The following is a 14,946-nucleotide window of genomic DNA, read 5'->3' on the forward strand; positions in this document are numbered from 1 at the left end:
GATGGCCCCTAGTTCTGTTCTCGCCCACAAGTGGAAACATCTTCTCCAACGAACCCTTTCATAATATTGAAGACCTCTATCAGGTCACCCCCTCAGTCTTCTCTTTTCTAGAGAAAAGAGCCCCAGCCTGTCCCAATAGTTATAACCGCTCAGTTCTGGTATTGTTCTAGTAAATTTCCATGTGGTAGCAAGTTCAAAATTCTAACCACTCTCTGGGTACGGAAGATTCTCCTGAATTGCCTATTGGATTGAATAGTGAGGGTCTAATAATTAGGACCCCTATTCATGTGTTCAAAATTTGGATTCTTGCCCCAATCGTGTTACTGACATTCAGCATAGAGGGCCCCACCTGAAAACACGCAGCCAGGACACTCAACACAGGTGCGTTCTGACGTACTGCCTCACTCAAAAGGTAACACCAAGGCTTTGGCTTCTCCTGGCACCAGTAGAGAACTTGAAAAAGATCCATTGGAGACTCGCTGCTCTTGTTGGGTTCCTTCATGGTCACAGTACCGCTTGCTGGCTTTTCTTGCGAGACAAACTGCAAGTTCTGAAAAGCTAGTGTCAGGTGATCCTGAAGAATGGGACTGAAGTCTTTTAGCAGTGCCTTCACCTATTGAAAAGGACCAGATGGCAACATAAGGACAAGGTTGCTATTAAAACACAACAAAGCAGAGATAGCTAAAATGCTTACTTTGTTTCTTTCTAAGAATTCAAGGCACTTAAAGCAATTTACTGTCTGCTGTAAAACTGGCCAGGGCCAATGGATAACTGGGCCCAAACAGACCCCATTTTTTTTTTACAAAAATAAGGTCATTCTGACAAAAAGCTATTTTTCTGATGTTGAGGCGGAGGTGGATTGATTGTGGATAATAATGCAGTAGAGTAGGTACGCTGAGCAATCCCAGGAAAAAATTGATACTTTTTTTTTTAAACAAAAAAAGTGAGCTGCAGGAAACTAATCCTCATCATCACATGAAAATGCCACCGTACTAAGGAATTCTGCACAAAGTGCACGGTCCACTACTATTTCTAGCCAGCTGTTTGGGCATTTGGAAAAAAAAAATTCCTGTTGAAAGTGTCGACGTTTATTGGAGTACAGCTCCACAGGCACCAGGAGACTTCCAAACCCTGCCCCAGGTGCCCAAACTTCACACTCGAGCCTAGATAGTGAATGGGACGCATTACAGCCACGCCTCATCTAATCATCACCTGATACCCATACATTCCACTTGCCAGCACGGAGCGCTGAATAGTCATCATGAGTGGGAACTATAGCAGATTCTCCCCTCCCTCGCTGAAAGGCGTGAGGCCAATTGAAGTATCTTACTTAGGGGTTGTCTTATGAAGAAAGGTTGAGCAGGTTGGGCCTATACTCATTGGAGTTTAGAAGAATTTAGAAGAATGAGAGGGGATCTTATTGAAACATACAAGGTTCTGAGGGGGCTCGACAGGGTAGATGCAGAGAAGATGTTTTCCCCTCGTGGGGGAATCTAGAACTAGGGGGCATAATTTCAGAATAAGGGGCACCCTTTTAAATCAGAAATGAGGAGGAATTTCTTCTCTGAGGGTCGTGAATCTTTGGAATTCTCTTCCCAAGAGAGCTGTGGAGGCTGGGTCATTGAATATATTTAAGGTGGAGTTAAGACAGATTTTTGAAAGGTAAGGGAGTCGAGGGTTATGGGGAGCGGGCAGGAAAGTGGAGTTGAGGCCAAGATCAGATCAGCCATGATCTTATTGAATGGCGGAGCAGGCTCGAGGGGCCAAATGACCGACTCCTGCACCTTGTGTTCTTACTGCAGCCCTAGGTAAGATCAGTTAATTCAACACAAGCCAGCTTTCAAACCGGAGACCTTCTGGTCCGTGTGGCCAAGTTACACACTCTGCCTTTACTGACTGAAGCACTGGAGGAGCTCTGATCAGCAGTTTTAATATCAAGCACAAGAGAGGGGTGCGAGATACCAGGAAGGGTACGCGCATTTCCTTTTGTACATCTAGAATCATGCAACAATTCGCAATAACATATGTTCTTCTTTAAAAAGGTAATATTTTCAGAATGTGAAATGAAATCCTGCAGTGAATATAATAAACTTCTCAATGAGGTGAGAAACTGGTGCAGACAAGTGCCCAGATTTATGGACAGGCAATTCCCAGCGGAATCATTTTCAAAACTAAACAATCACAGCTTGCGGTCAGGAAGTCAGTCATGTTTGGAGAAAATACCAAAGGGCTTAAGGTACGAGGTCCCTGGGACTTAAAAGTCTGAAACATTGTGAAATAAAAAATTGATAAAATAGGCCAAAAAACCTCTTTGGGGAACCAAGTGGCACAGTGGATTAGACAGTGGGCTTTCACCTTTGCGACGTGGGTTCAAATTCTCTGCCTAGACTGATGTAAACCTTCCTGGTCTGTTGGCTGCAAACGGGGTCTGTCCCATCAAAAGTCCAATTCCTGGTGGACATGGGTCTCTGGCTCAATGGCAACAACATTCGAACAGGGCTAGGGATTGTTGGCGTGGGAAATGGAAGAAAGCTGTCACACTGGTGCAGCAGGGGATGAGCTTCTGTGTTTGGACTTGAGCACCTTGTTGGGGCAGAGTGGAAGGAGCTTTAATTTGCAGCTGCTGAACTGCGCCTGACCTGGGACTGCTTGATGCAGACAATGAGTTCCATTCCCTGGCATTAACATTCATCACCTTCATGAGCACAAAAATAATTAATTAGTGATACAAGGCTTTAACTGGGACAATAAATGCTCTGACCAGCACTTTAAAAAAGGAGTCTTAATAGTTTATCAGCTTATTTTAAATCCAGTAACTTTTCTCCCCTGACTGATTAGGTTTGCCAACTCTGGTTGGATGTATTCCGGGAGGTTTAATCACGATCTCCTGCCTCCAACCACCCTGCCATTGGTCGCCCGACACGTTCACCCTCACGACGCACTGCTTCTGCGAGCCCATTGGAAGGCAAATACTCTTCATTACATGATTGGATGATTCTTAACCGTCAGTCAACCACCCTTTTTGTGCCATCGACAATATTTTTATAACTATAAAAAAAAGTGTCCAAGAAAATGGAAAAATTAGCACTTTTTTTTTTTTAATAAAAACACCCACGATTTTTCTTCTCAGCAGTGTCCTGGGGATTAATCTTTAATTCCTGGAGGGTTGGCAACCCTATGGAATAATTTTTTTTAAAAACTTTTAATCTTAGTGCCGATATTAGCAGGGAACTTGTGTGGAGATGTCAGAGGCAGGTAGTGCACGGGAGCTGAATTATCAAGGGGTGCTTCGGAAATTGTCATTTCAACAGCTAATTTAGCTACTTCTTAGCAACTCTTCCAAGATAGTTACTCTCCAAGGTTCTGGAAAATATCATCGCCACCCAGTTCTTTGCTAATAAGCCTCCAAGTGTCAATAAAGGTACTGATGAACTTTAATCAGCACCAACTGCATGGCCTTACCAGTGCAGAGCAGTGTTAAGTTTTCTGACACTGCTTATCCATCTAGCACAGCCCTACCTGGTAGGGTTCTGGCATCAAAGATTATCTGGAGCGGAGGGAAGGAATAAATCCTCAGTCCCAGTGACAGTCCTACCTCTCCAGGTTCTATTAGTGGGTCAGGCTGGCTGGTTGTTTAAAAAAAAAATTTGCAGGGCTACGGGGAAAGGGCGGGGGAGTGGGAACTAGCCGAGGTGCTCTTGCAGAGAGCCGGCACGGGCTTGACGGGCCAAATGGCCTCCTTCTGTGCTGTAACCATTCTATGATTGCAGACCGGCCAATTTTTCCAGCAAGAAGCAGGGGGAAGGGGGAGGTACAAAAAAGGCAAAACATTCAAATCAACCTCCTTCCATATTTCTGTATCTGGCTGTAAAATGGCTTTACCAGAGACATGGTAGCATGCTATCCAGTTATGTGTAAAGTGACTTGAGATGGGGAGGGGGGGGGGGGGCGGGTGAATGAAGAAGGAAAATGGTCAAATAAATAGCAAAGAGTGATTAATCGCCAAGAACCTGTTACCTCATGTGGTTGGTAGTTGTGAATCTGAGCGAAGACCACAAACTGCAGCCACTCATCCTCTCGGGCACATTCCTGAAGGTAGGTCATGCTAAGGGTGATGCCATGAAGCCTACAGAATTGGGCCATCAGTGACCACTCCTGACCAGCTTCAAAAGATGCCCTGCGGTTAAATAAGTTCAACGTTATTGCTAATCTGGTGAAGCTACACCATTTTGAAACAGAAAAAAGCCTACTAAATATTGGACTTTTCGTTACCTGTTTATACTTCTGGCTTGTAAGTTCTCGCAAGTGGCATTTTCTAAATGTGTCAGCAATTCCTCTGCTGGGGATCCATTCAATTCAACCAAACTCTGAAGTTTTTCAGCTGAGGAAGACACAATGAGGCATCAGAGATCATATTTTAAACGTCTTTAAATGTACTGACTAATGAACATGGAAATAGTTTCAGTGACTGACAGTGAATTTGTAAAACAAATATGTTGCAAAATGAAAGTGTGTTCCAAAGGGCAGGCTACTCTAAGTGCCAGGTTATTAATGAGCACAGGTGTCAGAAACAGCTGTGGTATCCTAGGTTACACTGCTTAAAAAATCTTAAATTAAGGTAAAAATAAAAGCCTGAAGATAATGCCAGTGAACTAGTTAAATGTCAGGAGACTTTCCATTGTTGCTATTCTAACCACCGCCAATATTTCACTGTTGCAGTTCTTGACTTAATGGGGCCAAATTTCATGGCCTCTGTTGGACGAGAATAGGACGGTTGCTCTCCAAAATAACACAGCGTTTAACTTACCGCAACATTTCTGCTCCCGGTCCTCCCAACGCCATAAAAAAGGGCAGCCAGAGCGCTCTACTGTTTCAGGCGAGAGCCTACTTGTAATATGCAAATCAGAGTGCTACGCCATATGTAGGATTCTCTGCCAACTCCTGCTAGGGCGTAGAGCAGCCTAACCCTAACTGGAGTGTTGCAGGCTGCTCAAAAATCACGACAAAACATGCGATGCACTGAATGCTCCCCCATTGGCTCCATATAAATCTCCCAACCCCCTTCCCTTTTAAGTCTAAACTTTCAGCTTTGCTCTGTGGCAGAGTCGCTAGATTTTCCCCCCTACCCCCAATCAGCGGGATGCTGGTTCTGTGCTCACATCTAGCTGACGTTATACAGGAGGGGTCCGGCCATCAGAATGGTTTGAGCCTCTTGCCGAGGACACCAGGTTTTGGGGGGGGGGGGGGGGGGGGGCAATTGCACTGTCCGCCCAAAATCAACCCGAACATCTCAACATCCCAATTTTTTTTTTTTTTTTTTTTTTTTTTTTAAAAACACGTCTCTGCTACCTTCCTTTTGCCATCCCTGTTCATGATGGCAGGTGATCTGCTTTCATACATCTTCTAGTGCCATGTGGGCAGCAATGGTTAAGAAGCACACAAGAGTAGCTGGATACGTTTACTCTCCAGTGCTGCCCACCACACCCGTGTCGAAGTGCCTGGTCCTATGTGCCATTTGACAGTGCAACAGTGATCAGACATTCCCCATATGGTGAGCCACAAAGCAACAAGCCATCACTGCATCATGTGCCAGTCTGCTAGATAGAAATGCAAGTTGCTGTTGCTTGAAATGAAGACGTGTTCCGCTGATTAAGACAGAAGCTCGTGTTTAACAAAAGACGAACAACAGTAAGGAGCTGCTGCCCGTGAGTTTTTCTTTTTTATTCAAACCCGAGATCTAAAAAGGTAGTGTATGAACGGTCTCCAGTTCATACACCATTCACCTCAGTTTAAATTTTGCACATCAGCATCAGAAGCACAAGTAATATACCATAAATCTTAATCCCAACAGTCCCTGAAAGAACAGTGCATCGCTTCCAGTTGGAAGACAATTGCCTCAAGGACATTTCATTAAAAAGCTAAAGGCTGCAAGGACTAAATTCAATGCAAGGTAGACAGTTAATCTGCTCCCAAAACTTGTATTAATCAATTTTGTTTCTAACTCTTAAAATTTAACCTATACATGCGCCACAAAGGAATGTACTACATCCTTACAATACATCGCCTTCAATTGTGACCACAAAATAACATACAATATTTGCATTAACTGGTAATGCATGGTCCAAGATAGAAGATTGTACATCGCAAGAAAACACCATAATTACCCACGGTGTCTTGTAACGAACTGTGTTGAGACTCTTCTGCGCTCGTGCACCAATATTTCAAAATGTCATCTGCAACTTTAAGGTCAATTCGGAGTTTAAAGCTGGAAACGCCAAGTAACTCAAGAAAGGCAACACATGCTGCAGCAACAGGGGGGACAGTGAAGTGGGCTAATCCCAGGGTGTATGCCTCAATGCTTGCTTGCTGAATCCTAAAACAGGAAAAAGAGGAACAAATGAGATTTCCAACCATCAGAGAAATGGCATGTTCACAGAATATCAAACACATCTACCTAGCTTGAAGTACAAAAAAAAACAATTCCATCGGCCCTTTTCAGCTATAGAAACATTTTCATAATTGTATTAAATAATCTCCAAAGGCACTGCAAAAGAGAGTCACGTTATTAGATAGAAAATACCCAAATTTAGATTTTTCCCACCAAAAATATCCAACTTGCCGGATAATTATTTTGCACGTCACACATCATTTAGGGAGCAAGTTTTTTTGCTTACAATCAAGAATTCCTTTGATTTTAAACTATTAGAAGATAAATGGCCGTAAAAAGTTTGCTAATTGTCCTTAAATTAACTTTTCACTTGTATGTCTGAACAACTACTTTCATTTATATAGCACCTTTAGTGCAGCAAAATGTCCCAAGGCGCTTCGCAGGAGCGTAATCAGACATGGATAGCTAGGGAACGGAGCTTGTGACGGGGACCAAAGACAACGGGCTCGAATTTCATCGGGCCATTGAGGCAGGATTGGAGGCGTGTAGGGGGTTAAAATCGCGAAATCGGGGGGCACGAACCCATCCCACTCCACCTCCATGCCCGTTTCACAGGAGGTGGGTACCCGACCTGTGCTGGGAGCCGCCTCCCCGAGGCGGGAAGGGGATTAGTGCCAATTAACTGCCTGTTAACAGGCAGTTTTTAGCCTAATCTCTATTTTTATCCCTGAAGTGTGGGCTGCCCGACGGCTGCAAACCACGCCAAGTTAGCGAGGTGGACCGTCGGGCTGAAGGGCTTGGAGGGTTCGAGATGTCCGGTGTTCAGGTAAGTAATGGGTGCATGAGTGTAGAGGTAAGTGTGTTTGGTGTGTGTAAGTGTTTAAATAAGTTTTACTTACCTTTACTTAATAATGCAGCCTTCCTTCCTTCAGGTCTCGGGAGTCCCTCATCTCACCGGCACAGAAAGCAGAATGGCCGCGAGCTGTCAAAATCTGCAGCCTCTGCTTTCTGATCTGGTGAGATCTCTAAATCAGCCTGAGAGGAAGGAATTAACTTAGAGTACAGATTGTCAGTGTTTGACAGCTTCAAAGAGCTGTCAAACGCTGATATTTCATCTGTCAAAAGCTCTTGACAGATGAAATGTCAATCTGTGATGTCACCTGTTGCCGGGTGGCCCTTAATTGGCCTGCTGAACCCGCTGGGCAGGCTCAACAAGGTCAATCAGGGGAAAATCGAGTGGGTTGGCCACAACTCGATGGAGGCGGGACTACAACCCCAAAAGTGGGAGTCCCGTCTCCTATACGCCTCCATTGATAAAATCCAGCCCAATGGCTTTGATCTTCCCAATATATAATTAGAGGAAACTTCTGATCATCCAATACTGGATGTTGGGCAAGCAGCGTGACAAATCAGACAGTGGAGGGGCCGAGAGAGGTGCTGGTGGTGAGGCAGAGCTGGGTGTCGGCAGTGTACGCGTGGAACCTGACGTTATGTTTTCGGATGATGTCGCTGATGTAAGCAGTATCTTGACATTACTTCCCGTTAATAAGCAGCAATTAAAAAACAGCCACGAGGAATGAAATGGAAATGATCGAGGTGTATCTGCGAGATTCAGTGAGATTTTTGGAACAATGTCGCACTATACAGATTTTATGTCAACAGTGTAAACAAGAAAATGTTAACCGAACATTTGACTGATTAGAACAGTGTACTGGTAAGTTTTTAAAAAGTCAAATATATCCATGAATATGGATTTTGGTAGATGAACTGAATATCTAACACCACTCCCAAATTTGTTTTTTCTTTTGAGAAAAATAAAATAAAGAGTAGCAGTACACGGTAGTATTTCAATAATTCCCTTTCCTGCCATACTTACAACTGCTTGGGTGAACTGCTCTTTGCCAGCTGTTGGACCAGAAAAGTTGCAAAGGCATACGATGGCCGCCCATGACGAAGGTAGTAGGAAAAATCTAGCCGTTCGGTTACGGCATATTTGTTCACCAAATCAGGGCAAGAAAAATGAGGCAAATCGTTTGATAAGTCTGTGGGCAGAATGCAGAAACTTTTGTGAGAAAGGCCTGCATTTCTTCAATTTCTTGCATCAGACAGCTCACAGAACAGAAAGTTGTCAATTTCACATTACAGTACCTGTACTAGTGGAAAAAGGTATTGCCGGATTTCCCCCCCACCCCCCACGTTCTTCCATGGACTCGTGGAATTCACTGCAGGAGCTGCTCACCACAAAGACCTAAAGAAGTTTGACTACACTTTTCAACTAGGACTGCCACTTTGAATAAAAACTGTACAAAATGATCCAAGAAGAAATTATTTGCAACATGTGCCAGCATTTCTTTCACGGAGCCAAGAATAGGATGTTGCCTCAGAGTGGGGTGCAACGAAGGTTCACTAGATTGATTCCTGGGATGAGAGGGCTGTCTTATGAGGGGGGATCGAGTAGAATGGGGCTATTGTCTCTGGAGTTTAGAAGAATGAGAGGTGATCTCATTGAAAATTCTTAGAGGGCTTGACAGGGTAGATGCGGAGAGGCTGTTTCCCCTGGCTGGATGACTCTAAAACTTGTGGGAGGGGGGGGGTCACAGTCTCAGGATAAGGGGTCGGCCATTTAGGACTGAGATGAAGAGAAATTTCTTCTGCGAGTTGTGAATCTTTGGAATTCTCTACCCTCCAGAGGGCTGTGGATGCTCAGACATTGAGTATATTCAAGACGGAGATCAATAGTTTTTTTGGACACTAAGGGAATCGAGGGATATGGGGATCAGGCAGAAAAGTGAAATTGAGGTCGAAGATCAGCCATGATCTTATTGAATGGTGAAGCAGGCTCGAGGGGCCGAATGGCTGACTCTTGCTCCTATTTCTTATGTTGCCAAAAATCTTCACAAGCCATGATTGTTCAATTCCAAAGCTTAAGAGATTCTCTGAGCTTTTCGTACTGATAAAGAAACAGCAAGATCATTTTGCATTATTCCTTTTATTTTAAACTAGCTGGGGGGGCCCGGCGTTGCCTAGGCTTTTTTGTAGAACGGCAGTTTGCAGGGCCGCGCGGTTGACGGCCGGCTGCTGCCCCACTCTGTGTCTCGGGCCGAGCGGTTGTCAGGCCCGGCCCGAGTGAGCCCAACTCACCTCCCGCTCCGGTGGGCCGGGAGCGGGATACTGTGCCGGAGCCGCAATGTGGGGGTTTGTTGTGCTGGTGCTGTCGGTATTTTAAAAATGGCGGCGATGTTTCGGGAGGCTGCAGGGTTAGGCCCGCCCACACATGGAATGAAACGCCCCCCGTGACGCACAGATTGGTCAACCATCAGGTCACTGAACTGTAGGATTGGTCAACCATCACGTCACTCAACGCTAATGAGCGGTAGGATTGGTGAGCCGCTAATGAGCGGATTTTTGAATGTTTTTTGTATATTGTCCGAACAATTTTTGTCTGACCAAAAAGTAAATACGCCTATGACACTCCTCTGATCATCAGCTTTCTTTTGATATAATAAAGAAAAAAAATCCAAGTCAGAAGAACAAATTAATAAGATCATGCTTCGGATCTATTTTTCTCATTAACCTATGGCTGCATAAAGTTTCCTTCGTTTTAATATGGAATAAAAATTATTCCACCCACATTTGTGCAGCTAATCTGTATTCTGCTCAGTCCCAAAGCAGACGGGACGACAGTGGAAGGCAGGAGCTATAGTTCAAATATGTTCTCCGTTAAATAACAGAGCTAAGATTTATGAAAGTTTTACTAAGTGAGGGGAAGGATTGCGGGAGCCGGAAACCAGTAATTTTGTGTAGTTTTCTAAATGCATGGGCAGGTTTGGCTCGTGTACAACTGCACAGGATCCCATGGCACATAAAAAGGACAGAAATGCTCTCACGGCCATCCACTTTTCTTAAGAGCATTAACCTTAAAAAAGCAATTCAACTGCCTTTTTGTCACCTTTCTTTTCTCTTTTCACATTTCACAACTACTTCTTTAATGACTCAGAGCTTTTGCCACTTTTCTCGACATCAAATCATCCAAGGCAACCCTGTCCTCAAAAAGCCATAAAGCATCAACTTCAGATCTCACGATCACTACCCCTTTTTAAAAATAAACTCATTACACGACTTTGCCTGTATTTTGGCCCCTGATACAACTGAGGAAGTTACTGAAGGAACTTTACATTTCACAACTGTGTAATAATTCATGTTGGAAGTATACTTGGTTTCAACCGTTATTTATGGAGTTATTTATGGAGTTCAACCGCACCCCCCCCAGTATCCGCCCCCTTATCCTTCCTTTTATGAATACAGTGATTCATGATCGGTGCGGTTATACAGCACCAGTGGCCCCCTGGCACTTAATCCAATCCAACTGGTTACCCCTCATGCGTGTACTTGGACTGCAGTCTTTTCAAGGGGTCATCAGAATGAGAATGTCATCAGGTATCCGAATGTGCATCTCCGACGGGAGTCATTGAATAGCGATCAGGAACAGGACCCTGGCCAATTTCTCCACCCACCTCCCACTCTAGCCCACCCAGACCCTCCTACGGGCTGAAATAAGCCAACTCAGTTCAGACCTGTGATTAATTTGGGTACTTTCTGGGCTGTATAACTCGTTACCACACAACCAAGTGCATTTACCAACTGAGACAAGGGAGTCATTGATAGAGGTTTTGCGTGCGCCAACAAGATGATGATAACTTGGTTCTGCAACTCCAGTTCATCAGGTTACGCAGCTTTCACTCAATAATTCAATAAAGATGTGTATGTATATATTCTAAAAAAAGGATAATCTATGTTTGCAATTTTTTTTTTTTTTTTTTTTTATAAATACAGGTAGACTATCCTTTATCCGAAAACCTTGGGACCAGCTGTGTTTCGGTTTTTGGAATTTTTCGGATTTCAGAAGGTTTTCTGACAACAAACGCTTAGCAACAGCTTGTAAACACTCGGGCCCTGCCTTGGAAGCGTCTCTGAAGCTGTTGCTAAGCTACAGAGACTCTTTCCACAGCCTGACTGTTTAAAAAAAATGCTAGGGGAAGAAAAAAAACGAACAAAACGGCTGCCGATTTCTGCCGTTAGATCGAGGTTTCCGGCTCCCCCTGCTCCGTATCTGAATTCCTTGACTTAGCGGGGGTCTGGGGCTCGACTGCCGCCGCCAGTTGTGGGAAAGCCGGATATCGGCTGACTTCTACACTAAGCTGGCCCGCAAATCAGGTCGGGGGGGGGGGGGGGGGGGGGAAAAGAAAAGACTATCGGACGGGCCGCTATATTGTTGGGTTCACTCTCCCGGTACCTCCTTCACACTGCCCGGCTCGGCCTGCAATCTCCTACCCAGGAGGGAACTCTGTGACCCTCTGCCCTGCTCACAGGGAAAGGCAGAGCTCCCGGACCACTCCTGTCATGTCGTGCGCACGACTTACGCTCCACGAAAAAACTTTCGGTTTTTAGAGGTTTTCGGAAGTGCGGATAAAGGATAGTCTACCTGTACTAGAGAAGAAATGTTTCACATCAGATTCATTCCGTGTACATTTTTTTGTCAGTTGTCTCCCCTTCTCCTTCCTGAAGTCATTGATTTATCCTGGGATACAGTTCCATGGGTACTGGCCACCGTCTGCTACTTTGCCTTAGTTGCTAATCTTCATATGCACTTAGGCAGCGAGTGCTGGCAGGTTATTCAATTGTAAGACATCACAACCAAGCCTGATCTTATCCTTGACTAATGGTGACACACATGCATGCTTCCCAGGCGCTGCCACTGGAGAGCGATTGGGAGTGGGAACCCTGACCGATTTTGCTTTCTCCAGCTCAGATAGCAAGTCCAATTTCAGCGTCGCAAATGAGGCTGACAATAGTTAACTCTGTACAAACTCTGAATCGAGCTTTGGACCTTCTGGTTCTGTATGGCTCAGCTAAATGTTGCCTTTACCTGGGAGCCCTTGCTATTTCTCTTAATACATTACGTTTGCGATTTGTACTGTAATAAACTTATGCACTTTTCGTTTAAACTAAATCTATTGTGATGGTGCAACTCCTGATTTAAAGTCAGACAGGCAAAGCCCACTATCTGGGTATGTCAAAGAACATTAGTTGGAGAGGACAGAGCCAAATTGATAAGAGTGGAAATTAATGAGCTCAGGAGTTCGCACCAAGTATGAGAAATTAGTATAAAAGCACTGACATGAATCTTGTCATTCATGTGGAAATGACACATGAAATAATACTGGGCGGCCTGCTGGTGGCGCTGTCCAGGGAGAGTATAAATACTCGGGCATGGGCCCAGCTTGCTCAGGGCATTCTTTAACAGGAACTAGTGAAGGACACAACTAGGTCTCCATGTTGAAAAACAGTTGATTAAAGCCTTGTTTAATACTCAGACCAAGTGCCTAGTAGTTTTCTTACATCAGGCACCCTTTGCCAAGCTCCCACGCTTCCTTCCTTCCTAGCTCTGTCCATTGCTCTGGTTGCATTCATTTAATCTGAAAGGAACTTACCACAAGTGGAGAGCAAGTTGGCAGACTGCCAGCCAAAGAGGCGTGATGGATCGAAGGGGTGTAATGACTGCAGAGAGAAAATAAAAAACCATGAGCAAAGTCTGCGGGAAAAAAAGTCTGCGCATACTGAAGAAACGAGTGCAGGTATCTTGATGCGAGAAGACAACTGCTAACTTACTGATACAAGGATAAGCTTTTTACTCTCTCTCTGTGTTAACACGCACATATATACACTACACATACACACGCTTTGCTTTGTTGTGCGCTACATGTTTATTTCAATGCGCGGATAGATAGATATAGATATATATTCTGTTCCACTGAAAATGAAAAACTGAGCTGAGCTGTTTACATTATCCAATGTTTCTCATCCTTGTCTCAATTGTTATTAAGCAGTCAAGTGGGTCCTCAAACCAATAGGAACATTCTCCATCCATTAAACCTGTATTTGTTCAAATGCTTATGTAATAAGCTGCAGTCAACATTATGTCACACCTTAAATAAATCAGTCATAATGTCAGTGGTTCAGAAAGGTTGAGTTGGGAGAGGAGTAAAAGGGAAAGAGAGAATGAATAACATTCTGGATAACAAGGAACAATCCCCTGGTGCTGTAGAATCACAAAAATGGAAAAAAAAATTACATCACTTTTCACGAACCAAAACAATTTGTATATCACAAACCTCTGCCCATTACGAGATTTTTACAATTAAATCCCTTCTATGTATAGGCATAACCACCTTATTTTTTCGATGCATTGCTTCCTCACGTCTCCCTAGGCAAGATTTTTATTTTCACTTCATCATTTTAACTCCCTCTCTTGGGCTTTTGTAGGCTCAGCATTTCTCATCACACCAGAGGTCCTCATGCTGAAACCACCCATAGCCTCATTGAAGCAGCAGGATCGGCACGTCTCTTGGTCCAGGACAGTGATTTGAACATAAGAATTAGGAGCGGGAGTCGGCCATACGGCCCCTCGAGCCTGCTCTGCCATTCAGTAAGATCATGGCTGATCTTCGACCTCAACTCCACTTTCCTGCCCAATCTCCATATCCCTCGATTCCCCTAGAGTCCAAAAATCTATCGATCACAGCCTTCAATATACTTAACGACTGAGCCTCCACAGCCCTCTGGGGTAGAGAATTGCAAAGAGTCACAACCCTCCGAGTGAAGAAATTCCTCCTCATCTCAGTCTTAAAAGGCCGGCCCCTTATCCTGAGACTGTGCCCCCTAGTTCTAGACTTCCCAGCCAGGGATAACAACCTCTCAGCATCTATTGACAGCACTCTTGAAACGCAGTACTGGCTAGGGAATGTGTTATAAACTAGCGGATTTATTTTTTTTAAACTTATGATTTTTGATTGGACTCTCTTTCTACTCGGCTATGAATAATTGGAATGTTAGTAAGATTCCCAAGAAATTATCTAATCTGAAATTTTTATTTTAAGGATTCAAAAATGAAACAGATTTAAATTGTATTTTTGTTCAATTACTTAAATTGTGCAGGTTATGTAGCATTGGGAAACAGCTTGGGAGGAGGAAGAGCTGAAATAATGTCAAGGTGCTTCAGGTGAATGAGTCAGCTGCATCTCTACAAGGCCAGGGTCTGAAACTTGGCCCAACTATCAATGCGCCCCACACTCCTGAATGATGTTAACAGCACTTGGTCAAACAAAAATATTGAAGAAACCCTTGCAACATAAAATCTAAAAGATAATCAAATTGTTGTCTTTGTTAAAAAAAAAATCAAACTCAGAGGGTACTGATGGCAATCGTTGCTTCAGTGAAAGCATGGAAAACTGTTCATTTCAAACCAGCAATAAGCACACGCTGCACTTTTACTTGAATATTATTGGCCCGGATTCTGTGGTCAGCGGCGAACGAGCCATTCATTACACTTGCATTTGCCCACAGACTCTCTGGGCTTTTGCACTGGAACTTGGTGATTAGAAAGCCATTTCGGCGCAGCGCCCTCTACAGGGGACCGCGTGCCCATGTGAACAGGGCAAACAGCTGTGCATCTCCTTAACCAATCAGATTGAAGAATCCTCACTGAGGCACGCAGAATC

At 44.2% G+C, this 14,946-nt stretch overlaps 1 protein-coding gene across 3 annotated transcripts in view; it reads right to left on the minus strand.

The window, feature by feature from the left end:
* The window catches only part of spg11 (SPG11 vesicle trafficking associated, spatacsin), a 147,659-nt gene that overhangs the window by 63,121 nt on the left and 69,592 nt on the right, over positions 1-14,946 (minus strand). For all 3 annotated transcript variants that reach the window (XM_085968394.1, XM_085968393.1, XM_085968395.1), the window contains exons 20-25: positions 12,880-12,946; positions 8,265-8,430; positions 6,165-6,373; positions 4,273-4,381; positions 4,018-4,177; positions 350-613 (exon numbers count right to left, since the gene is read on the minus strand). In XM_085968394.1, the coding sequence (XP_085824520.1) occupies positions 350-613; positions 4,018-4,177; positions 4,273-4,381; positions 6,165-6,373; positions 8,265-8,430; positions 12,880-12,946 (975 nt within the window). The remainder of the gene's footprint in view (positions 1-349; positions 614-4,017; positions 4,178-4,272; positions 4,382-6,164; positions 6,374-8,264; positions 8,431-12,879; positions 12,947-14,946) is intronic.

This window comes from Somniosus microcephalus, chromosome 27 (assembly GCF_052327205.1).
Source record: "Somniosus microcephalus isolate GS21.2 chromosome 27, FLI_Smic_1.0, whole genome shotgun sequence".
In the NCBI taxonomy this organism is placed as follows: domain Eukaryota; kingdom Metazoa; phylum Chordata; class Chondrichthyes; order Squaliformes; family Somniosidae; genus Somniosus; species Somniosus microcephalus.